Genomic DNA, 22,849 nt, shown 5'->3' on the forward strand with positions numbered 1-22,849 from the left:
GGTGAAAGCGAACAGGGCAGTCAGCAAAAGGGATTCTGAGATCCAGCAACGCAGGACACCAAACTTGCTTCGGGCACAGTGGAAGGATCCTGGTCTCGGTCACTGTACCCCGTCGAAGCCGCTGATCCCGCTTCAAATTCCGTTGTGGCTTTTCCTAGGACCTTGTTACAATGCAGTTGGCGATCCTGTTCAGCGCCAACATTCAGGTGTGCAGGGGGGGAACAGCAACCTGGAATATGATACCATTTGCAGGCTTCACCACCAGCGACCAGCGCGTTGGGGGCAGTCGTTTGGATAGAATGACAGCACTACGAATTCAAGATGAGAGTGAATCGATAACGAGTATCACGTCTCACCAAGATGCTCTTCTCTGTTCTAGCAAATTCTACCCATATTTCCTCCCCACACGCAACAATATGACCGAAGCTTTAGCAAACCCGCTGAGGATAACCTGCGCACATGAGCCCGCTGGCACAACAGACGAAGAAAACAAATTATTGTTTGGATTGGATTAAATGAATTGACAACCCATATTTTATCCCATCTCAACATGCAGCTTAACCCAGAATCTCTCGGCTGGACTGCAGGTTTTGCGTCCTTCCCCTCCCGGAACAGGTCTGACAACCCAGCTCCAAGACATAACTGAGGTAAGCACCGAACAAAACTGCAAGGCATCGCCAACAAGGCTCCAGCAGCCAGAGCAATCAACTCCTAGCTCACTCGGGCCGAGAGCCTCAGCCCTCCCCTTCGGCCCATAATCGGCTCAGAGGTTCCAGAAACCCGGCAACGAGGTTGTGATCGCGGGCTAAGCCGCGCACGGGACACGTGAGAGGGGGGCCTCTGTACTTAGGTAGTTTTCATACAACCTTACATGCTGATACACATGTGTGTCCTCGGCGTGTTCCGTCCTCGTGATACCACGGTATATACAGAGCTGCATGGTAAGATGGGGAATGGAGCGCAGGAGACGGTCCCAAGTTTGGGTCTGAGGTCTGCAAGTGTCCTGAAAGGGTAGGTAACTTGGGGCGAGCAAGACATGTATCAGAGACATCAAACGTTTTCTAAGCCCTTTGGAATATACCTCAACGCCGGGACAAGGGGGCTGAAGGAGCATAAGCTTCCATCATCCTCTTTTCAATCGGCACCCTCCTGGAATCCGTTCAAATGGAAATAATGTTGGTGACACCCACGTCCAGAACCTGCATCGTCGCGGCTCTTACTTCATCCGTCCGGATGGCATATGCACAAAACTCCACATCTGGAAGACGCCGAGCATCATGATGCGGAGGTGGCTGGCTGCGGCTGGCTGATTATGTCGTGAGGACAAGCCACAGACTCATGTTTGTTGTGCATTCTCGGAACGTACTCCGTATCTCTGCTTGGAAGACTCAAAGTTCCTCCCTCTTACGAGGCTGACAGATAGGGATGATGGGATAGATGCACTAGCAGTTGCACCATGTTCCTGGCATATTATTTCAGTCTCGATAGGTATATATGTACCTACCTAGGTACTCTATATGGAGGAGTATTGCAAGGCTGTCTTTTGCCAACGATTCACCGAGTTTTGGCATCTGTATGTCCCTATATTGAGACATATCATTGCTGAATACTGAATGTAGTTGCATGTACTGTACTCGGTCCTATACCCCTGAGCCGTGTATACTTCGTACCTGAAAATGCCATGTCGACCTGCCACCTTGCACTTTGGAAAACGTCGCCTTGCATTCAACCCCGGATTTTCGCTTTCGTTTTGCCATCTCATTGCATCCTCCTTGAATTATACCACCCATTGCCGATGACCACCGTAGGTAGGAAGAGGTGGTAGTGGAGGGCAACTGAATCTGGTTCGTCTTGATGCGACCGCCCATTATACATACGCAGTATGCAAGTTGCCGTCCAAACGACGAGACTACGCCGTAGCCCCCTGGACTCCCAACCTCCTGATTAATTGTGTAGGTTCCTGCGAGCACCCATAACCGGTGAGGAGAAAGAAACAAATGGAAACAAGGTGACCAAGAGAGTAAGCCAAGGTGAGGGGGAAGGTGAACAAAAAAGCGAGGCTATCATGAACGTTGTCTCATCAATGTCCCTGTCTAATTGTCTTCCCCGCCCAAACAGGGTTGTGTCCTCAACCCAGCCTTGCCGCTATAGTAATAATGTACATATAGGGTATGTTATTTGCTGCTACCGTGCCAGCCGTGCTACTGTCTATGAGTCTGCTGCTATAACGGGCGCAAAGGCGGGCATCAAGAGTACGCAAAACACAAAGAATGCAACAAGACTTGCAGACACGCATCATGAAGCGAGCCTATAACCGCTCCGGCTTAGTCGACGCATGACCTCTTTGCATGGTCTCGGAAATAGAGCAAAAGTGAAAAACAAAGAAAAGAGAGGGGAAAGCCCGTTCACTGTCAATTGTGCGAAACAATTATTCGGCTCGGGAAAACTCCACAGGCTGTCTTACGAATGGATCGTTGTAGTTGGGAACCTCGCTGTGTTGTTCGAGGGAAACAAATCAGAACATGAGGGGCCCCGCAACCTCGACGTCATTGCTGTGAAAGACAGTGTTAATATGTCATGTCGTGACTGTACGCATTGTTCACAGTAAGAAGACATCTTGGTCGCACGGAATGACGTTAACTAACCCAACAACCCTCCTCCAGGCAGTTTGCCCCCCGCGTGTTGCACTTTTGCTCGGGCAGGCTCCGGCACCCGAACTCGTGGGTTTTTGCGCCCGTCATTGGCAGGGATAAGCTTGTTGTAAAGGGCAGGAGCGGCCATTTTCGAAGCCTTCTAGAAACACGAGTTCCCTCCTTCATTCATCAGAGCAACAAAGCGCATTCTTAATGCCGAGGGCCGAAACAAGGCAGTGATCGTCCTTCGTGGACGGTGATCCGTTTGTCAAGGACATGCCGGCGAGAAAAAGAACAGCAAGGCTGTCTGTGAGCGTTTGGCTTGATGATTCTCCAACGACGGCAGCGACGAGACGCAGTCGCGCGCATCCGGAGTACTTTCAACAGGCATGACAGTGCAAGATGCATGGAGGAGCAATCTCCTCCAAGTCTCCAGCAACGAGGATTTCTGTACCGTCAAACGACCGTCGATCTTTGCTCTGTCTGGCATGTTGCTCCTAGCGTGAAACGTCCACTAAGGCTTCGTACAGTCACACAAACATGGAAGTTCCTGACTCTCTTCCCGTGAGTGGTGGAGGATTGCAACGCTCAGGTCGAGTAAAGGGAACCTATCGTTGCAGCACCATGTACTAGGAGGTAGTAAGAAAACGCCTATCCTTGCTCTTCTCGTTGCTTGCTGCAGATGCGGGATATGATGTGCATCCTTAACCCCCCTCCATCACGACATCGCTGCATATGCCATGACGTGCCATGTTTCTCCAGCATCTGACGAGGAAACACCCCTGGTAGTTTCTTCTACTTGGCCCGGGCCTTGCTGGCGAGGCTCCAAGCCAATGTCCTGGACGGATTTTGTAGGGTATGTCTGGCATTGATGATCATCTGCAGGGCGTTTCGTTCTCGGTAAGATGATCTGAGGTTTTGTTTGTCATCTCCTACACCCTTGTTCGCCGGAGTACTACTACCACCAGACAACACCACCATCACCACCTATGTCCTATGTCGGAGACTTATTGACGGGAAAGAAAATTCCATGTTGTATTCTGCCAAGCACCATTCCAACCCCTCTTGGTTGACATGAAGCTGTTTCAAATGAAGCTTGTCCCTGTTGATACATCCATCTAACTACCATCCATCCATCGAGTGTCCACATAACACAGACGCATAATATCCCATCAGGCCATCATCACCATCCCATGTCCTTGGCAGCCACGTATGCCATCCATTGGCCTCATCTGTACACCTATGAGAAGTCGCGCCCATTATCCAGCATATGCACAGTACGGCCGTGCTCCATCATCAGGGTGGCTTGCGGGAATGGGTCTCCAAGAAACTCCCTTCCTCGTGCTAGGGCTCGTGACCTGCCATGCCGTTGCCCGATCGAGCGTTTTGCATGCAGAAACGCTGGGTTTCCGCCTGCGCGGCGCGGCGCGGCGCGGAGAAGAGACATGGGGGAAAAGCGGCAGGACCATGTCGGGTACGGAGCAGTGCAGGATACCTCAAAGTTCGTGCAGAACCGCCAAGCACGTACGACGCAACCCAACACAACCCTTGCGGCCGAGGAAGCGCCTTGCTTGGGAAAAAAGAGGACAAGACCGCCCGTGATAGAGAATTAAGTGTCTGAGGCGTTCGGGGTGTTTACCCTAGGTACCTACCTACTCGTAGGTGCAGTACTTGATACTTGTCCACCTCCCAGTCGGTGCAGTCAGACATCATGCAGCAGCAAAAAAAAATTATTCGGCCATATTGGTGCAGCGTGTCCGGGCGGCAGACTTCCAGAACAGGAAACACACCTACCTGCTGGTCCAATGAGGTCTGCAGTAGTGAATGGGTTCTGAGTAAATACTACCTTAACCTTGCCCCTTTTCCATCTTGCATGGGCGTCATCGTGATCATGGGCGGCCGTCATTGGTGAGGAATGGCACCCACCTTCTGGTGTCTCTTCTTGTCTTTTGGTGTTTTCGTGGGGTGTGTCTGTCGTTGTCATTCAGGGTTAGTTAATTCGTGAGGCCTGCTTGTTTGCTGTGATCATCGCCATCACATGTCCTCGACCTCACCTCGACCGACCCAGCAGACTCCCAGCCAGCCTCTTTCGGTATACCTGTGAGACTAGCGCCCGGCAACTATTTGCTTGCAGACAACCTGCATCGTCTTGACATCTTCTCCCCCTTCTCCCCTAATGTGCCCTGCCGAGCTCCATCAGCCCACGCAGCACCCAATATGCTCCTTTTCTTCTCAAGGTGGGATGGCGCCGTGGCAGGTTAGAGCGCATCATGCACCAGCGGCCGGCACGCTTCCGCGGACGAAGTAAAATCCACAACTGCCGGCGACGGGGTGGATGACACGACATGGACACATTTCCAAAAAAGCAACCCTAGCGGGGGAAGATGGGGGGAATGCTTGTCCAGGAGAGATAGGGGGAAAAAAATCAATGTACCTAGGGATGTGCGTCGTGCATCAGGGAGGAAGGTTGTATGTATGTGGCCTGTCAATGGTTGTAAATAGGGCCTTGTTTGCATGTTCTGCTCGCTCCTGGCTCGTTCTCTCGCGGCGGGCGCGCGGGGGTGGGGGCCCACTGGTCATCGTCGGACGCCGCATGCTGCGACGACAGGATATGTCGCAAGGAGAGTTGCAATGGAAGAGGACTCCAACGACGGCAGGATGCAGTCCGGAGTGTGCCGGGTTGGGTTGGAGGAGGCCAGCACATATGCCTGTGGATGGCCGACATTTTCTTCATGTATCAGCATCCATTGTTCACGCTCCAAAGCAGCCACTCCATTTATTCCCCTCCCTAATTATATGGCCCATATGAAGGGACGGAGAGGGGAAGAGTGCATCACGTCCTGCAGATTATTGCCCATGGCGCCGCGCACCAGCGGCCCCTCCCGTCGAATCCAACTTGATGCTGTCCGTGAAAGAGAGAAAGGAACAACGGTTACGGAGATCCCAGTCGCGTAGTACCATTGTTGGGGGGAAAATGGTACTAGGTTGGAGGCCATCCCGTCGCAGCATCTGTATGCACATACATACATACTGTAGTCCTAGTTGATACTACGCTGAATGACACCCGCAGGGGGTCTCCGTCTCTGTGGGTTGGGGGAGCAGCGGCGGCGGGCCCGCTCGAACGTGTCCAGCAAGAGATTACGACGACGAGGTGCGACAAAAAGGCCATGGCCATATTACATGTCCACATATATTCAAGTATAAAAAGTGTGTCATAACAAAGAACTGCCGGCTGGAAATCGCGTGATTGACTTGCTGAGTGTAGCCCTTCATCCGGGTCGCGTTGCTTGGCTGCCCTCAACTGGGCCGAAGGGTAACACGCTGTTGGATAGGGAGGTTGGGGGCTCTGCCGAAGAAAAGCGACCTAGGGTGAGCGGAACAGTCCCCAAGCCTTTAGGCTGCTGCAAGTTGCCGGCGTACGTTCGCCGGACAATCTTGACGAATAACGCGATTTGGCATCATATTTTGCGCTAGTATCCGAGCGCCTCCATCGACATCCAAGGTGCGCTGGTCGGGCTGGCTCCGGATGGTATGAACTTCATGGGAAGCTTTGATGCCCCTGCGGGTTGGGGAAGAGTCCGACTGGGCGACGGGGATTTTTTGCGGAACAGGGCCCCCCCTCCGCCGATCCGCGGTGGGGCATTCCCTCGGCGATCCGGGGGCCGGGCTTGTCGTCAGGACAAGCGGCGGTTTCCGGAGCCCGACGGCTGTTGAAGGATGGCCCTCGGGAGCCAAGAAAGTCAGGTACGCCAGGAGGTGGCGAATTTTGATATGAACACAATTTCCAGATATGGTTTCCAGCTTCCCACCACCGCCCGCGACAACCCTTACTCTCCGGTCGACGCTAGGTGTGCCGGACAAACGCCACAAGTTTGGACTGCAGCCACGTGAAAATGAACACTCTGACGCCGGACTTCCACGCAGGAACAGCCCAACCGTTGGGTTGAGAATCCAGGGAGATGAGCGGCTGAACTGTCCCAACCCATTACCACCACTCCATGCGAGGATGTGACTGTTGTTGTTTGTCCGTTGCTTGTCTTTTGCCTCCCTCATTGTCTCTTCGCCTGCTACTCCGGAGGGACGACGTCTTTCCCCATTTCTTTTCTGCCCTTTCCCCACCTAACTCCACGGTTCGCTTGTCCGACCCAAGATTTGACCACAACGTTGCGCTCACGGGTCGGGGACGCCGCATTGGCCAAAAAAAAATGAACGGCGATCGGTTTGCTCAAACAGGCGTGCCGAGATGGTAGCAACCTCCGAGAAGATTGCCGCCATTGGTGGCCTTGATAAGATTGAGGCGCTCGTGGCAGCCCGACAAGGGGTTGTGGTTATCGCTTTGGCGGGGGTTTCAACCGGCGCCAGATGCTTCAGATTTTCGTCCTCGTGACGCGCTCTTTCTTGGGCTTCGGCAGCACACTCTGGCACGCCAAGCTCTTGCCGCATCCAACATCAGGCGCCCAATCACAGGACATCCCGGGTCTTGATCCAAGGGAGTGGGCGACTGCTCTGGGTTGATCTCTCAGCGGCACTCCTACCTGATTTCTCTCGCGATTTGGTTCCGAAGAGGTGGCGTCCATTCACATGGCAAATCTTACCACTTGGCGACCGTGACGGGGTCGTTCAGTTGTGCTGAAGGGCATCCTAGCCCAAAGCTCGAGGGTTGCTGGACGGGGTCACACAATAAGCTCGTGGAACCGGGAGACAAGCCGCGGGGTGACCTGCGTAACCACTATGGCCTCCTCTACATCTGTTGGGCTGAGATCGGCCATGTACCGTCCTCTCAGGCGGGTTGGAGGATGCGACGTCATGCGATGCATGTCGTGCGCTGCGCCGTTTGCCATGGAGGGGACCATTGGTTCGCTTGGTCAACGGAGTACCGGATACCGAGGCTCTGCGCACCTGTACCTGTCAGCGAAAAACGTCTAATCGTGGCCTTGCCTCTGTTGTGTAAGCATTATGGTCCAAAAGCTCCCCCGGACCATTGGATGCCCGGAATGTCGGTGAGGGTGTTGGTTTGGGGAGAAAAAAAATAGAAAAAATAAGGCGCCCAAGCGCTGACTGGGCACCCGAGAGAGTCACGGAGGTTGGGCCCCTGGACGAGAAAACAAAAGTCTCGGCTTGCGTCATAGGAATCCCTGCCTTGTTCGTTGAGTCAATGGCGGTGGAGGGAGCCAGGGGGTCTGGCAACGTGAACGCGAGTCCCAAGAGATCTATGGGCAGCTGCGTGGAAGCGCCTTTGACATCATCACCGCCTCTGCGAATCTACCACTCCTGGTCATCCCCGGAAAGAGGAGGGACGAAGAGAGTTTGTTGGCAGGCCTCCAAAGCCAATAGTTATTGTCTTTACCTGCCGGCGCAACGGCTGAGCCGTCCCCGTCACATTGCAGACGGCGGGGTGAAACTTTCTTTTCTCAAGTCGGTTTTTTTCTGGTTGGTGACATCGCATCTTGCCCGAGCCATGTGGGCAATAAAGTTGATGGTGGGGGACGTCGGCTCGTTGCAAGTCGACATGCCCCCCAACTCCAGACGGTTTCTCAAGCCGCTCCTCGTTTCCGTTGGCCTTACTGCAGACTTGGAAACCTATCGAAATGCCGTATCCCGCCGAGACTCCATGTCCCCTCCCTCACGTTGCTCGGAAGCCCAACATAGTGTGGTGCTCTTCTCGGCCAAAAGCAGCGAGCGGGGTCGGCGTTTCAATGCTAGAAACAAAGAGGGGACATGCCACTGCTGGCCAACGTTATGATTGGAAGAAGCCTATGGTTTGAAGCTAGGTATGAGAGAAGACAAGAACAAGCACGTTCCAGCAGGGAATGGATGGATGAAAAGTCTCACCCGACATTCCGTCTCCACCGAAATATCCAGCGCACTCATCATCGATAGTTGGCTGTTGATGAGAAGAAGTCGGGCGAATGACGGGATGGCAGGGCACATACTGTGTACGGTGGTGTTTGTCTGTGTAGGTCGTGGTGGAGATCCTGTGTCTTGTTGTCCAGCCGATGAAGAGACTGTCGGGTTACCTGAAAGGCAAAGCCGGCCAGCCGTCCCCAGTCGGCTGCGTCGATATCCCGACAGGCGACATTAGGTAGGACACTGGTGCGAGGGAATCCACGTTGTTGGTTGTTGGGACGCGGTTTGCGGGGTGAGGTCCTTCATTCAACCCGCTGGGTAACAATTCTCCCGCTCTCTCCAACCCAGGTACCGAAGACTTGGGTGCAGTCCTGTGGTCGGCTTTGTGCTGCTGTTTGATTTTGGGCATTGGGATATTGGGACGAAGGCGCATGTTTGAGTACTACCCGGTCGTACCCGGTGCTGCAAGTGCTGGAACCCAGGGATGGTGACGCAACACCAACGCAAGGAGCTGACTCCCGTCCCGAGTCGCGAGTCGGGGGTGAATTACATCGGGCCTTGGGACAAGACGACGGAAGCGAGGCGGAAGGTAACCGGCCAGCCTTACTATGTCTGAGGAAGGCATGTATGTGCCTTACCTGGCCTTGTCATGCATTGAGGCTGTGATCTGCTCAGATCCTGTCACCGATGCGCACGGCAGGAACGGGAGGTACGACTTCAAACCTCTTCAGGTGTCAACAAATCAGCGATGAAGGTTGCGTGCCCTGAACAAACCTGGAAAACCTGGAAGGTGCGGTGTAGCCCACGAGCCCACTCAGAGCCAGCAACAGCCGTGGACCCCACCCACACTGACCTGCCCAACTGCCCGCGGGGGCAAGCGCTGTCCCCGGAAACAGCTTCACCCCCAAGGTGGTGTGGAAAGCGATGGAGAGAAGGGGGAGGCTTCAATTGATTCGTGCCTTCCACTACTTAGTGGACAGAACCGTGTAGGGTGTAATTTCAGTTTTGTGGGCTTATTGATATGCCTCCTGCCAAGGAAAGACCAGAGCGGGAGCGGAAGGGAGATGGGCATGGACATGGACGGTGAGATTTCTCGCGCAAAGAACAGCGCGCACACTCATCTGCTTCAGCAACATCGAGAAACATTCCTGGGGTAGGAGAGAACCACATGATCCACATACTAGTAAAAAGGGCGGAGTGCCCGGAGCTCCTAAAAGTCCAACACCGTGTATATGTAGCGCGTACTGTACCGTAGTGACTGATGACACAATTTTCACCTTACCCGTCTCCCTGGCTCCCACAACAGCTTTTCATTCGGCTTCCCAAGATTCCATGTTTCTTGTCGATCATGGCCCACGGCCCTGTCGAATCCCTTGTCCTCTCCCTTGTCGCCCCCTTGTTCTTGGGACCATGACTCCCGCAGCAACCACAACCACCCGCACACGCCCAATTGATTCCCGTTTTTGGCTTTGATCTGGAGACAGAGCTCAGCCAGACAAAAGGTCCCCTCCTCCACCACGCACAGGGTTGGGACACAGGTCTCCCTTTATTTTTTCTGCTGGACTGGTCATCGGCAAGGCTTCCTCTTCGCCTTATTGATCGGCAAGGGCCTTTTCAGTCTCGGTCTCGTTGTAACGTGGACGACACACATGACTGTACCTCTCAGGACATGTCCTTACAGTTGCGCAGCCCGGAGCACCTCCATCAAGACGCACATCCTGCTGCCCTCGACAGAGAGATTCGACATACACGCCGTGTACGATCACCATTCGCCCATCCACCCTAACGCTGTCCAGCCTTCCACACGCGCGGACGCATCACTCCGAACAGACAGACTGTGGGCTTGCAAGTCTTGACTTGGTCCTTCACTCTGCGCTCATCCAAAGCCACCGTTCAGGTATCATCCATCGCCTTTTCTTCATCCGGTTTTTGCGCCTTTTTAAAGCCGGCCCGCTCTATTGTGTTCCCTGGGTTCAAGGGACGAAAATCAGCAACTTGGCAGAAAACCGATCAGTCACTTTTCGCCAGTCATTACGTCATCCCACATCCCGCAGCTTACAGGACTCGGCCATTGTTTGGTGACGCTGCCAAGCACGCTGCTACCCGGAGACTGCTGCACGTCGACGGCGTCACTCCCCTGACCCCCCTCCAAGATCCGGAGGCGGACGGCACCGCTACGCAGCCCTCGTCGCAACCGCCAAGGCCCGCCGCAGGGATTACACGGCAGGTTGCCTCATCGTCGCCGGACGACACGGACACCCCCCGTCGAACTCGGCCGTCCTGGGACCCCAGCACGGCGAGCTGGGAAAAACACCTGGGATCCCGAGTCATTGAGTGAACAAAGGGATTGGGTGTCGAAACCCTTCCTGCTGCGTCACTATCGTCAGTGGTGGGCTTTCGACATTTTCCTCCAATTTTCCTCATCTGGTGATTTTCTTTTGTTTACTTGTCAACTTATTATCTTCAATTTCATCGCCGAAGCTGCGCTGGGTGCTGATCCCTACTTCGGCTGCGATTTGCCTGTTGCGGTGGCCCTTTTCGACAAGCTGCGCTCTCAGATTACCTGCGGATTGCAGACAGCTCTTTTTCTGCCTGCCTGCCGGCGCCGAGCTACCGCCCCTCCAGAACCGACACCCTGGGAATGCCCGAATAGGGACACTTGCATACGGGCTGCCACCTCATCGTCCTGCCGTGGGCGACCCGGCCGGCCACCACAAGGATCCGTTTCCTGGGGCTGTCGGTCCAAAAAAGGGTCCAGGAGCGCCCGGGTTGCACGTACTTACAGGTTCGGGTACCTGGGTCGTTTCTCGTACCTGTACACGCAGATACTCAGGCTGCACGTCTCCAGCAACCCGGCTGGCTCGGTTGCGCCTTGCTGCTGGCTGACCTTCGCATCGACTGGGCTTGCTGGTCCTCCATTCATCAAATCTATTCACCCATCCACCCACTGACGGTACCTCTGTCCGTCTCAGCCAGCCGCACTCCCTGTATAGTCCTGAGTGACGCCTGGCGCATCCGACATACTCCCGTCCTATAAGACTCAGCCCACCTGCCTCATCCTCCGGAAAGAACGAATTCACATACCCCCTGACCAACATCAGTTCTTCTCGAACAATGTCTCGAAGGCACCTCATCCTCCCTCACTAGACGTTGACGAATCGCCTCCTCAAACAGCCCTGGCTCACCTTGCTCTCCATTCCACCAGTACCAGAGCAAACCATCTGTGATTATTACCGGTTGACCATTCTTGCCCTTTACGACTTGTTCGGCTGTCCTTCAAACACCATGACACCCGCTGTTCACTTATACCATCCGCAAGCAGCTTTCGCCATGCCGCCCCCAGCGCCTGAATCCATTCAGACGCGGCGAGCCCGTGCAGCCCAGGTCAAGGTGAACCTGATCCCGCAGACACAACTTGCCGTTGTTCTACCCCCATCAACAATGTCCACCAACTCAACCACCTCGACCGACTCGCGGCAGAGCGGTCCCTCGCCCTCCCAGTCTGTCGTGACTCTCGGAACTGCAACCACTGCTAGCAGTTCCCTCCAACCCTCCCCCGAGTCGTTAATCCCCTGCCATGACAAGGGTGTTGACGACCTCGAGACCCTTTCAGACACCTTCCTGCTTCCAGAATCCGTTGTGGCCAAGCAGCCCGCCGACCAAACAACGACCTGTATCTCCAGGAGAACCAGCACGACATCACTAGGCCAGACTACGTTTCGATCAGCCAGCACTGGCGCTATGAGCGAGACCACGAAGATGAGTCTCGTCCGGCGCGCCTCAAACACGGTCCGCAACAAGGCGGCCGTGTTGATGAACCGCCGAAACTCCTCCAGCCATCCCAAGAGCCGCAATGGCAGCGTCGGCCCCGGCGTCGTGCGTCGCAGGGGGAGCATGAGCAACCCAAACACTCCCTTTGAGCCCCCTAACCCTTTTGATAGCGATTCAGACAATGAAGCTATCACCATCGCGACGGATTATCGGGTTGGCGATGAAGCATCCCTCGCAGAAGCTCGCCCCGTGCGTGCTACCGTCCCGCCGACCCCCCGGTTTGACGCCTTCGAGTCGATCCCCCTGGCTCTTCGCCAAGGCATGGTTCTTACCAAATTGTCCAAGAAGAAGCACACCAAGAGGATAACATTATTTCTTGACCCTGAGGCCGCAAAGATCTGCTGGGACAAGAATAAGTGTGTGTACATGGATGACATCAAGGAGATCCGCACTGCCGAGGATATCCGGCAGTACCGACTCGACGCTGGACTCCCCGAGTCGGTTGAGAAGCGCTTCTTCACTATCATCTACTCAATCCCGGGCAAGACCGCCACGAAGCTTCTGCATCTCATTGCTGACACAGACGAGGCATTCCTCCAATGGGTCACGGCCCTCGACACCATCACAAAACATCGTCAAGACTTCGCCATGAGCCTCATGTCCTTCAACGACAAGGCCGTCCGCGCCTACTGGGCAAGAGAGATGGACAAGCAACTTGGGCCCGCTCGCTCGCCCGAAGATGAACACATTGACTTCGCTGGAGTCGAGCGCATGTGCCGCGCTCTGCACATTCACGCGCCGATTGAAGAGTTGCGCAGGAAGTTCGACATGGCCAGAAGCCGACGTGCCCTCGAAGACCCAGTGATCAGCCCAATCCCCACAAACCGCCTCAATCTTGCCGAGTTTCTCGACTTTGTTCGCCTGATGAAGGCGCGCGGCGATATCCGGAGAGTATATCAGACGCATGCCGCCGATCCGGATCTCGGCTTGACCAAGGACGAGTTCCTGGCGTTTATGCGGGATGTGCAGAAGGAAGATGTGGATGAAGACCTCCCTGCCTGGGGAGCCATCTTCACACGCTTTGCCCGCAAGGGGCGCCCGAGGGAGTCGAGCGATAGCGACGGGGATGGCCTAACAATGTTGGAGCCCGGCTTTGCGGCCTTCCTGATGTCAACGTACAACGACGTCATACCCAAAGAACCTCAGAATTACGTGCTCGACCGGCCCATGAACGAGTACTACATCTCGAGCTCGCACAACACGTACTTAATGGGTCGCCAGGTGGCGAGCACATCGACCCATGAGGGGTACATCTCGGCACTGATGCGCGGCTGCCGCTGCATTGAGATTGATTGCTGGGACGGCGATGACTTTCAACCCGTCGTGACGCATGGGCACACGCTCACTACCCCGATTTCGTTCCTCGAAGTCATTAAGACCATCAACAAGTACGCGTTTGTCAAGTCGCACTTCCCGCTTTGGATCTCGCTCGAGGTGCGCTGCCATCCGAACACACAAATCAATATGGTCAAGATTATGGTCGAGGTCTTTGGGGACAAGCTTGTGCGCGCGCCTCTGGATCCTTCGTCAGATCGACTACCCTCCCCCTCGGAGCTGATGGACCGCATCCTTATCAAGGTCAAGAAGTCAGACGAGTCAATCCGCGCCGCCGACCGGCCGATCGGGCGTCGTCGAGGTAACAGTTTGCCGACCTTCCAGCAGCGTGGGCCGGTGATTCCACCGCCACCCAGCCCACTCCTCAGCCCGTCCCCAGCGTCCCGCTCGAACCGCCAAATCAACACCATCACCGAAGGTATGGTCCACGAGCCTCTCAGCAGCAGCAGCCCTAGTGAATGTGAGAGCGATGTCGAGATGGGCCCGGTCAGTGCCCCGGCGAAGAAGGTCAGCAGCAAGATTCACCCGATGCTCGGAGAGTTGGGAGTGTACTGCATGGGGGTCCGTTTCCAAGGCTTCGACAGCCCCGACGCCAAGAAGTTCAACCATATCTTCTCGTTCAAGGAAAAGACGATCAACGAGAAGATTCAGAATCCGGAGAGCAAGCGAGCATTGTATCGCCACAACATGCGCTACCTGATGCGCGTTTATCCCGACGGCACCCGCATCTCATCCAACAACTTCGACCCTTTGATCTACTGGAAGCGAGGTGTCCAGATGGCGGCCCTCAACTGGCAGACCTTTGATTTGGGCATGCAATTGAACCAGGCCATGTTCGATGGTGGAACCGCTCAATCAGGCTATGTTCTCAAGCCGCTCGAGGCGCGCCAGATCCAGATCATGCCAAACCTCTCGCCCGATCTTTGCGTCGGGCGTCGTCCACGCAAGAAGGTGGCATTTGAGATTGAGGTTATCTCGGCGCAACAACTGATGCGGCCCCAAAACTTGGGCGAGAAGCGCTCCTTTGACACGTATGTTCAAGTTGAGGTGCTCATGGCCGACGACAAGCGCAACAAGGCCGATGCCGCTGCCTACGCTGCTGCTCAGCAGACGCAGCTCAAGCAACGAACCAAGATCGTCCGCGACAACGGATTCAATCCAGAGTTCAACCACACCTGCTCCTTCGACGTGACGACCAAGTACCCAGACTTGATCTTTGTACAGTGGAGCGTCAGGGTTGCAGACAAAGGCGGTTACAACGACAAGGCGCCCATCGCAACCTTCACGGCCAAACTGAGCAATCTCAAGCAAGGATACCGCACTATCCCGCTGCTCAACCAACAGGGGGAGAAGTTCCTGTTCTCGACTCTGTTCTGCCGGATCAAACGCGGGCCTGTTACCGACATCATGGTGTCATATCCAGAGGACGGCGCCAAGAACAACAATGTGCTCAAGAGCATCGGTCGCAACGTATTCACCAACACGAGCAGCCCCAAGTCGAGCATGGACAGCAATAGGACGCAGTAGGGCCGCGTCGTCTAGAATTCAGCAACTGCTGGAACCATCTCCAAACACAACCAGGTTGAAAGAGGAGGATATTCAGTCGGTGTACCGCTACCATGTGCATATGGCACTTTTTTCTCCTGACAGTTCGCGCCAGCTGGAGTCCGCTGGCCGGCGTTCTGGGCCTCCTGTCTTTGGTGTCAACTCTGCACAAAGAGGCTACAGCCAGCTGTGGCAGAGCTTGGTGGCACCTTTTCCTTTTCTCCGAGCCTATTCTTCTCCCTTTGTTTGTTTTGTTCTCTCAAATGTTTTCTTATTAAGATCGGCGGCGGCGTTCCGGTGCGATTATGGGCGGTTCTGGCGTTTCAGAGAGGGAATGTCATCTTCAAGGGATGGGTTGGATGGGCTGGGAAGGCACACATTGCATGAGCAACCGTCAACCCTGTCCTGGAGACTTGACTTGACGAAGTGGCTCTTCTTTGGGAGGCTGGGACTTGGGGCGGAAGGGAAATGCAGGGAACAAACACTCAACCTCATGATACCCGCATTGCAAGAGCATGAACAATGTATTGTTTTTATGTTCGTGTCTTTTCTAACACAGGCACGTTACGGCGCGAGGGTTTATAGACGGGCCAGGGAAAGCAATTCCACGATTTTCTTCTGGGATGGGCGGCATGGGTTCAAAATCAATTTGGGACCATGACAGCGCAATGAATTTTGTTTGTGCATTGACGTGTACTCACTTTGACGCAATACCTCATGTGCTTTTAGATGAGAGAAATGTGGATGGCTTCAGTGTTACCACTTGGTCTTTTGGAGTCTGGCAAGCGAGAATCCTGCTTCATCCGGTATATACAGTTGGATCTTGGGGAAGAGAAAGATCTGACACCACATTCCAAATGTCTGAGGTGGTCTACTGAAGGTGCCTGAGTACCTCTCGACATACTGAACATCATTCCTTTCTTGACAGAAAGAAAAGGAGCCTTCTTCTTGAACGCAACCGCATAGCCGCGGCCGGAAGTGTGAACATCAGTGGGGTCCCGGGACCTTCTCACCATGTCTAGGATTCATGAACAAGTGCAGGAGCGAGGGACCAGTGATTTTCCTCGGGAGTCGACCGAGACATGCTGGGTGTGCGTAGTGCCCAACCTAAGCAGTGCCCGGTCTTCGGCATTCCATGTAGAGACAGCATTCTCCCCCCAATCAGGAGGACACTCAGCAAGTGATGCCATGGGATATTCACCCTTCTCTTCACCACACCTTTCTCTAGGTACTGGCGTGATGACATGGGAAAAAGCCTCTCTATACCTCCCGTCCAGCCTTGGTCTGCTGTCATTTCCCCCCGCCCATCCATCCTCATCATGCTGTACGACCTTCCAGCTGTCACAATTTTCCGGATATCGACCTATCCCGTCTTATTTCCGTCCTGCGCCCTCCATTCCAGAAGTGCCCATTTTTGGGTCCCCTCCCACACGCATGGTCGCTTGGCCAAAAGTTACTCTGGAAAGGAGGTGAATGGCCCGGGGTGTGGGTTGAGGGGAGGACTCGAAAACACCAAACCATATTGCCACTATGAAGCAAATAAACAAACGGAAGGAAATAGGAACAAAATTGACAAAAAGCTCACCACCCAGTCCTACTCCCGCGCCGGTCGAGGAGAGGTGGGAGTGGTTACGCAAAATCCGGTGGGCTTTTGCTCCGACACGCCTGGGGGTCGAACTCAGGACGTTTTCGATTTACGGCGCGGGCAGCCTGGCGAATCTAGGACCGCCTCCCATGGGCACTCGGCCATCGTCACTTTCGAGCGACGGGAGGCGGTTGGTGCTGGGAAAACGGGGACGGGGGAATTATGTCCCTGGGTCGCGAAGGGTTGGGAGCCTTGATGGCTGGATGGCTGGGAGACAGGAGCAAGATGGCCGAGCGGTCTAAGGCTCCACGTTATGGTTCTTCACCCTCAATCCCAACCTTCGTAGCAAAATGTCCTGTGGTCCGAGAGGGCGTCTCCCTCCTCTTCCTCCATCCCGTTTCCATCACCACCACCATACATACTACACCGGAGTCGTTCGGATGGAAGCCGAGGTTTGTACATACAGAGAGGCAGTGCAAGGAAAGTGGGAGATATTCCCGCACCAACATCGATGTGTTGAGGAAGAACATGGTTTCCCACCCCCCAACCCCTCTTCTCCGAAACTCCCATCACTCTACCCTCTCCCTCCATCCATCCATACATGTATCTATACAAACTTGACAGCTAGCCAGCCAGAACCACAGCCGCCCCTCCACCTTCCCTTCTTACCCCATACCACCCTCCCTGCGTTTTGACCAGGTCTTTGAGGTACACCAACCAAGGCTTCCGCGGCCGAGAGCGGAGCGGAGCGAAAGGGGGCGGGTAGATCTTACGCAAGCTGGTGGTGGTGATTTGCCCGTCTTCAATTGTCGTCATTTGTGCTACGACGCGTCCACCTGCCTGGTCGGATCGGTCAGGGAAAGTCGGATCGGGTACAGACACCATGCCTCATGTACCTGGTAGGCCAGTAAGATATATGCCTCAAGCAGGCCGTGCATGGGACCTACCTTACGAACCTTAGGTACCTGACCTCTGGTAGGTACTCAATCCCTTCATAACCCTCTGGCAGGAGAGGTACTTTATGTCCTGCAGCTGCTGCTACTGCCTTGACAAGGCTGGGGGGTTGACTATTAGATACCTAAGAAGGGTGAGGTCTAAGCTAATCGGGTATCCTTTGCGTCCTAGAGTGTTGAATGTTTACCTGATAGATGCATATACGTATGGTGACCGGACGCTTCCTCTTTCTTCGAGACAGTGAGCGGGTGGGGATTTGTTGTGTGGCCAGACAAGTCCTCAGATTTCAAGGGTAACTATGCATGGATTGCGGGGGTTCGCTCACTAGGTCAACATGATCGTTGTTGACATGTGAAACATGGATCTTGGATGGTTAAAAGATGACAAATACTTCAAGGTTGACAGGATCAGAGTTGGGGCAAGTAGAAGAGTGATATTCTATGTAAGCCTAGGCCATAGAGTTGAAAACACCACCAGCAGAGTCCCGAGTCTCCATTGCGCCTTTCAATGCGGTTCAACCAGGTACGTGGGGATAGATAGAGCCGAAGGTAAAAAGAATGTCAACGAAGAACGAAACCAGGCATGCCGAAGAAGAAAACTCGGACCACAGATCAAAGAGACCAAGCAAGAAGCAAGAATAATGCCGAATAATAAACCCTTCTCCTGGACCCAAAGCTCAAAAAACTCGCATGGTAATACCACCCAGCCCTCCCAAACCCGTAACATTGACATGACATGGTTTTCCAGAATACATTAACTTCACCGTCGTTTTCTCGTCCTTCCTTGATCTGGGTTGTCCTCCAATCAATCAACCTCGTCATCCGCCGAGCCAGAGTGATTCCCATTGACGGTGACGGTCGGGGTTTGGCTCACCGGGCTCACTGGAGCCGATGTCCTTCCCAACCCAACGCCAACTCCCAACCCGCGAGGTGACGGCAACCCGCTCCCAGCTGGCCTTGCCCACCGGTTCGTCGGCCCCAGGCTAAGCGGAGAAGATCTCCTCTCCGTGGCGTTTTGTTGTTGTGGTTGTGATTTCTGTGCTGCCGCGCCCTTCCCGTTGACCTCATTATCATCATCATCCTCATAATCGTCATCAAACCGATCAATCACATCCAACTCATACTCATGCAGCTCCTTTCCGATCGGGCTCGCCTTCTTCCTCCGCTCCTGCAACGCCGCCAGTTCCGCCGCGCGCTGCTTCATATGCGCTCTGGCGGCAGGTGACAGCTCGACGTCCGCATAGAGATTCGGATCCCTCCCCAGGACACGGTCGGCCTTGCTCGGGGTCTTGCGTCCAGAGTTCGTGGACGAAGGCCGCGATGGTGGCTGGAGATAATGCCTCCCCGCGCCCGCGGACCTCAAATCCTCCGTCTGCCACGTCACTGGTTCATCGTTATCATCCGCGGTCGGCCCCCAGCCCGCATTCCGCTCGCGCTCCGCCTGCTCCCACCTTTCCCGTGCCAACTTCTCGCGCGCGTCCAGCCACTTCGGATTCGGCTCCCACGTCCAACCGTCACCCGTGGTATTGCAAATTGGCAGCAGCCAAAGCCAGGGATTGTGTCCAAACAAATGCAGCAGGTTCCGTTTTGGGCCAAGGTCGAAGGCGTTGGGGAGCTTGGACGAGTCCTGCTCGTCGAGATACTCCTCATATCGCTTCCGCGCGCGTTCACGTTCCATCTCGTCATAGGTGAAGCGGCGCGAGCCGGCCTGGAGTTGGGGTCCCCGAGCAGAGTCGCGGATGGCGAGGACACTGCTAGTCTGGTCTTCCAAATCGTCGGGGCGGCGGGCACGGGTCGGGGGTTCGCGGCGGAGTTCTTCGCCCTCTTCGGGGCGAGTAATACCGGGCAAGGCATTTTGGTGGATCTCGAGGAGTTGCTGTCCGTAGGAGGGAAGGGAAATGCCCTGCCCTGGGGTGTGCTGGTTGATGTAGGCCTGGTGCATGGTGCGGCGGAGAGGGGAGAGGTAGCGGGTTTTTTCGAGACATTCGATGGTGGTTTGGCCGCGAGTAGCAAGGTAGAGATGCCAGCCAGTGAAAATACCGATAACAAGACCGATAATAGCGGCAATGATGCACAGCATGATGTAGTTGACTGGCATCAGGTTCTCGACGTAGCCAGCCTCGTTGGAAAGAAGTTCAGCCCAGACCCAAGAGCCCGAAGCAGCGAGACAATAAAGGCTGAACAGGGTGGTGTAGATCAGAAACAACAGGAAAGCCTTGTGATTGTAGAGGCCGACGCAGGTGGCTAGCCACGGGCAGTGATGATCCATCTTGAGAACACAGCGGCGGCAGGTGGAGCAATGATGGGCACGGTCGGGCTTTCGAGCCTGGCACTTTTTGCAGAAACGAAGTTCACCGTTGGATTTCACGGTGAAGGAGGTAGGGACGCTCCCGTTGGTGGGGAGGGTGCTATAGCCATGTTCGTTGGTGGTGCTGCCGGGGTTTGTGAAGACGGCGGTGGTATAGCACCAGTTCAGCATAAGGTAGAGGAAGACGCCGGCAACGGCGGCGGGTGTGCCTGTGAAGACAGTCAGCGGGGAGTCGACCAAACTGGTGACGGGTAGACGCAAACGCACCTAGCCATTCTATCTTGGCCTTGCCAGTGGTACACAGCACCACCAAGACGTAGCAGGCCCAGGTTGTCAACCCATAGACGAAGACGAGAGGTATGTATTTTGCACAGGTGCAACAGGCGCGCTCTAGGCGCCGTGCGCAGCGACGGATGGAGCCCATGGCTCCTCGACGCCGGCGAGGCTCGGAGGACTCGGACGGGGAGGGAGATGGAGGCCGGACGGGGTTGGAGAGAAACGGGGTCGAGAGTTCAGAAGAGGACGACGGCAGAGTCGCATCCATCAGTTGGCTGAAAGCATCAAGATGATAGGTCCGTCAATGTCCAGAGGTGTGGTTGTGTGGTTTATGGAGCCATGGCGGGGCCGGGCGCTGGTGATGGTGTTGTGCGGGAGAGCGGTGAGGTTGAGGATTGGAGTTGAAGATGTGGAACGGTGAAGTGGATGGAAATGTGGTGAGGCTCCTGTGCATGTTTCGCGCAGCGCTCCCGGCTGGTTGGGACCAAGCCACGGGACTGGACATGGGGGCCCCTGCAACCTCCGAGGCTGACAGGGTTGCGGCCAATGACCATCAACGCCACGCGTTCGTCTGCCCCACACCGAAGCCGAGCCCCTGAAAATAGCATTTCTGGAACGTGGAGAGACGGTTCCATCCGATCCGATGTCAACTTTGAACCAAGATCAACAAGACGAGCAAGAAGTGGACAGGCACCATGACTTCTACCCTTTGCAAAACACGCCCTTGATATTGTCCACGCAATATCTACTACATCCTTGCTGGGTACCAAGCAATGCCTACTAATAAAATCGCTACGCGGATATTCAGTTCCATATCCGCTGATTGCTCATGTTCACTCAAGACGCGACACCACCTCCCGACGAGAACTCGTCATTCAATTCGCCCTTCTCCTCGTCCTCCTTGTTGCGACACTTCTTCTTGTTCCACGCCTTGTCTGAGATATCAAACCTGATTTCGGCCTCATTAGGAGGACATGGATGTCTCGGGCGTCTTTGAACATTCCTCCATGAGGGCTCGCAGCCGTGGGTGGTCGAGAACTAATGGACCTTCAGGATTTGCATGCTCTCAAACGGCCTGTGGCACTTGGGGCATGTGACTTGGCCCAGATCCTGGTGTTCCTCCGACAAGAGATGACGTTTGAACTCGCCTTCCTCTGCAAACGACTTCCTACCTATGGTCAGATATCGGGAGCTCCCTTGGACATCCTGTGTATGAAGTACCTCACCTACCAGCATCTCTTGTGCGGACAATCGTACTTGTATAATTGCCGCGGTAGTCTTCAGCGTTCCATTCGGGATTGTTCGGATCCATGCGCCAGGACTCCGACATGGTGGTCGAAGATGACGAAGCACTCATGACTGGCGAGATATCTCGGGAGGGAGGCGTCTCCGCGCCTGACGAGTCCAGGTTGGCGTCGACACGTTCGGCACCTGTTGGTTATGGGGAAAGCCCTCCAAGCCCTCCATAGGAACTGTTGTCCAGAAGCCCTGTCAGCTAATCATCTGTATCCTAGGTACTGATGTCTGAGTCCGCTGACGTGTGCCCGGCCCGCTCCTCGTGGCCGTCGGGGTTAGGCATGCAATCCCCGTGCCCAGTCATGGGAGAGTCGAAGCGAGGCGTGGTGGGAGACTTGGAAAACGGAGATATCAGGATGTTAACCCGATGGGGTTGGTGTCCAGGTTTTGCTTCAGATGGCAAGCCAACGCTGACTGGTGCTGTAATAGAGGTAAAGACTGATGCGAGGGATAACCAAACGAACCCACAACACCGCGTGTGGGGTACACATTTAATGCTGTTAAATTGGTTGATTAGGATAGGGATATCAGGTATTCCCATATTCTCCGGGCATGCGATCTGGGCCATCGGGTGCCATGCCCGACCTTATCAGTGCTGCTCGTGACCTGCACTGGACATGAGAATGGAGAACAAGAAGATCAAATGGCCCGAGGGAAAGAAGCAAACGTGATCAGTACAATCTACCCGTTTGCTTCTGGATGTATCTTGGTTGCCCAACTCAAGGCAATTGCGACGCCATGTACGGATACTTAGCGGATCCTCATTTCGGGGGATTTCCAAGTTCCGTCGGCCGTGCCAAGACCGGAGGGTATCGGTCCCCACACCGATCCTGAGTGGATCCACATTTCCGGAATGCCGTCACATTGGGACCGGCACCGGCCTTGCAACCTCAGGACGGGGATGGAGGGCCAGTGATGGCTTATTTAAGATGTGGGCATAATTCAAATTGATGTTACATGTGATTTATATTGACTTTCAATTTTCTAGGCTAGCTTTTATTATTTCTTCGGACTTCCATCTTGTCTTCCAAGTCTGACGTAACCACAAACGGAGAGCACGACGCGGCTCAGCAGCGTTGCATCCTTGTTGCCAACCTGGCCGCTTTGTCGCGCTGCAACCTCCATCGTTCCTCATCCAACTCGAACCCGCTAACAACCAGCGCATTCATGGCATCATCGTCCTCCATTTATTCCAACAACAATTCCTAAATAAATCCACGACCTTCCCACGCCTCGGGCT

The 22,849-nt window shown here is 54.7% G+C and overlaps 5 protein-coding genes across 5 annotated transcripts; 2 read left to right on the forward strand and 3 right to left on the reverse strand.

Moving 5' to 3' along the window:
• Nucleotides 1-2,515: 2,515 nt before the first annotated feature.
• VTJ04DRAFT_6378 (uncharacterized protein) lies at nt 2,516-2,781 on the reverse strand (the record flags this gene model as incomplete). Its single annotated transcript, XM_069364590.1, has 2 exons — nt 2,516-2,552; nt 2,654-2,781. 2 exons carry the CDS (start codon nt 2,779-2,781, stop codon nt 2,516-2,518), a joined length of 165 nt encoding a protein of 54 aa, XP_069218402.1.
• Nucleotides 2,782-9,167: 6,386 nt separating this feature from the next.
• Nucleotides 9,168-10,818, forward strand: VTJ04DRAFT_6379 (uncharacterized protein; the record flags this gene model as incomplete). Its single annotated transcript, XM_069364591.1, has 2 exons — nt 9,168-9,189; nt 10,535-10,818. 2 exons carry the CDS (start codon nt 9,168-9,170, stop codon nt 10,816-10,818), a joined length of 306 nt encoding a protein of 101 aa, XP_069218403.1.
• Nucleotides 10,819-11,810: 992 nt separating this feature from the next.
• VTJ04DRAFT_6380 (uncharacterized protein) lies at nt 11,811-15,173 on the forward strand (the record flags this gene model as incomplete). Its single annotated transcript, XM_069364593.1, has 1 exon — nt 11,811-15,173. One exon carries the CDS (start codon nt 11,811-11,813, stop codon nt 15,171-15,173), a length of 3,363 nt encoding a protein of 1,120 aa, XP_069218404.1.
• A 3,361-nt stretch (nt 15,174-18,534) lies between these two features.
• On the reverse strand, nt 18,535-20,581 carry VTJ04DRAFT_6381 (uncharacterized protein; the record flags this gene model as incomplete). The annotated part of the gene is made up of 2 exons (XM_069364594.1): nt 18,535-20,246; nt 20,305-20,581. 2 exons carry the CDS (start codon nt 20,579-20,581, stop codon nt 18,535-18,537), a joined length of 1,989 nt encoding a protein of 662 aa, XP_069218405.1.
• Nucleotides 20,582-21,150: 569 nt separating this feature from the next.
• On the reverse strand, nt 21,151-22,100 carry VTJ04DRAFT_6382 (uncharacterized protein; the record flags this gene model as incomplete). Its single annotated transcript, XM_069364595.1, has 4 exons — nt 21,151-21,248; nt 21,571-21,744; nt 21,832-21,943; nt 22,074-22,100. 4 exons carry the CDS (start codon nt 22,098-22,100, stop codon nt 21,151-21,153), a joined length of 411 nt encoding a protein of 136 aa, XP_069218406.1.
• Between the last annotated feature and the right edge of the window lie 749 nt (nt 22,101-22,849).

Source organism: Mycothermus thermophilus, assembly GCF_041956435.1.
Source record: "Mycothermus thermophilus strain CBS 625.91 unplaced genomic scaffold VTJ04scaffold_4, whole genome shotgun sequence".
Classification (NCBI taxonomy): domain Eukaryota; kingdom Fungi; phylum Ascomycota; class Sordariomycetes; order Sordariales; family Chaetomiaceae; genus Mycothermus; species Mycothermus thermophilus.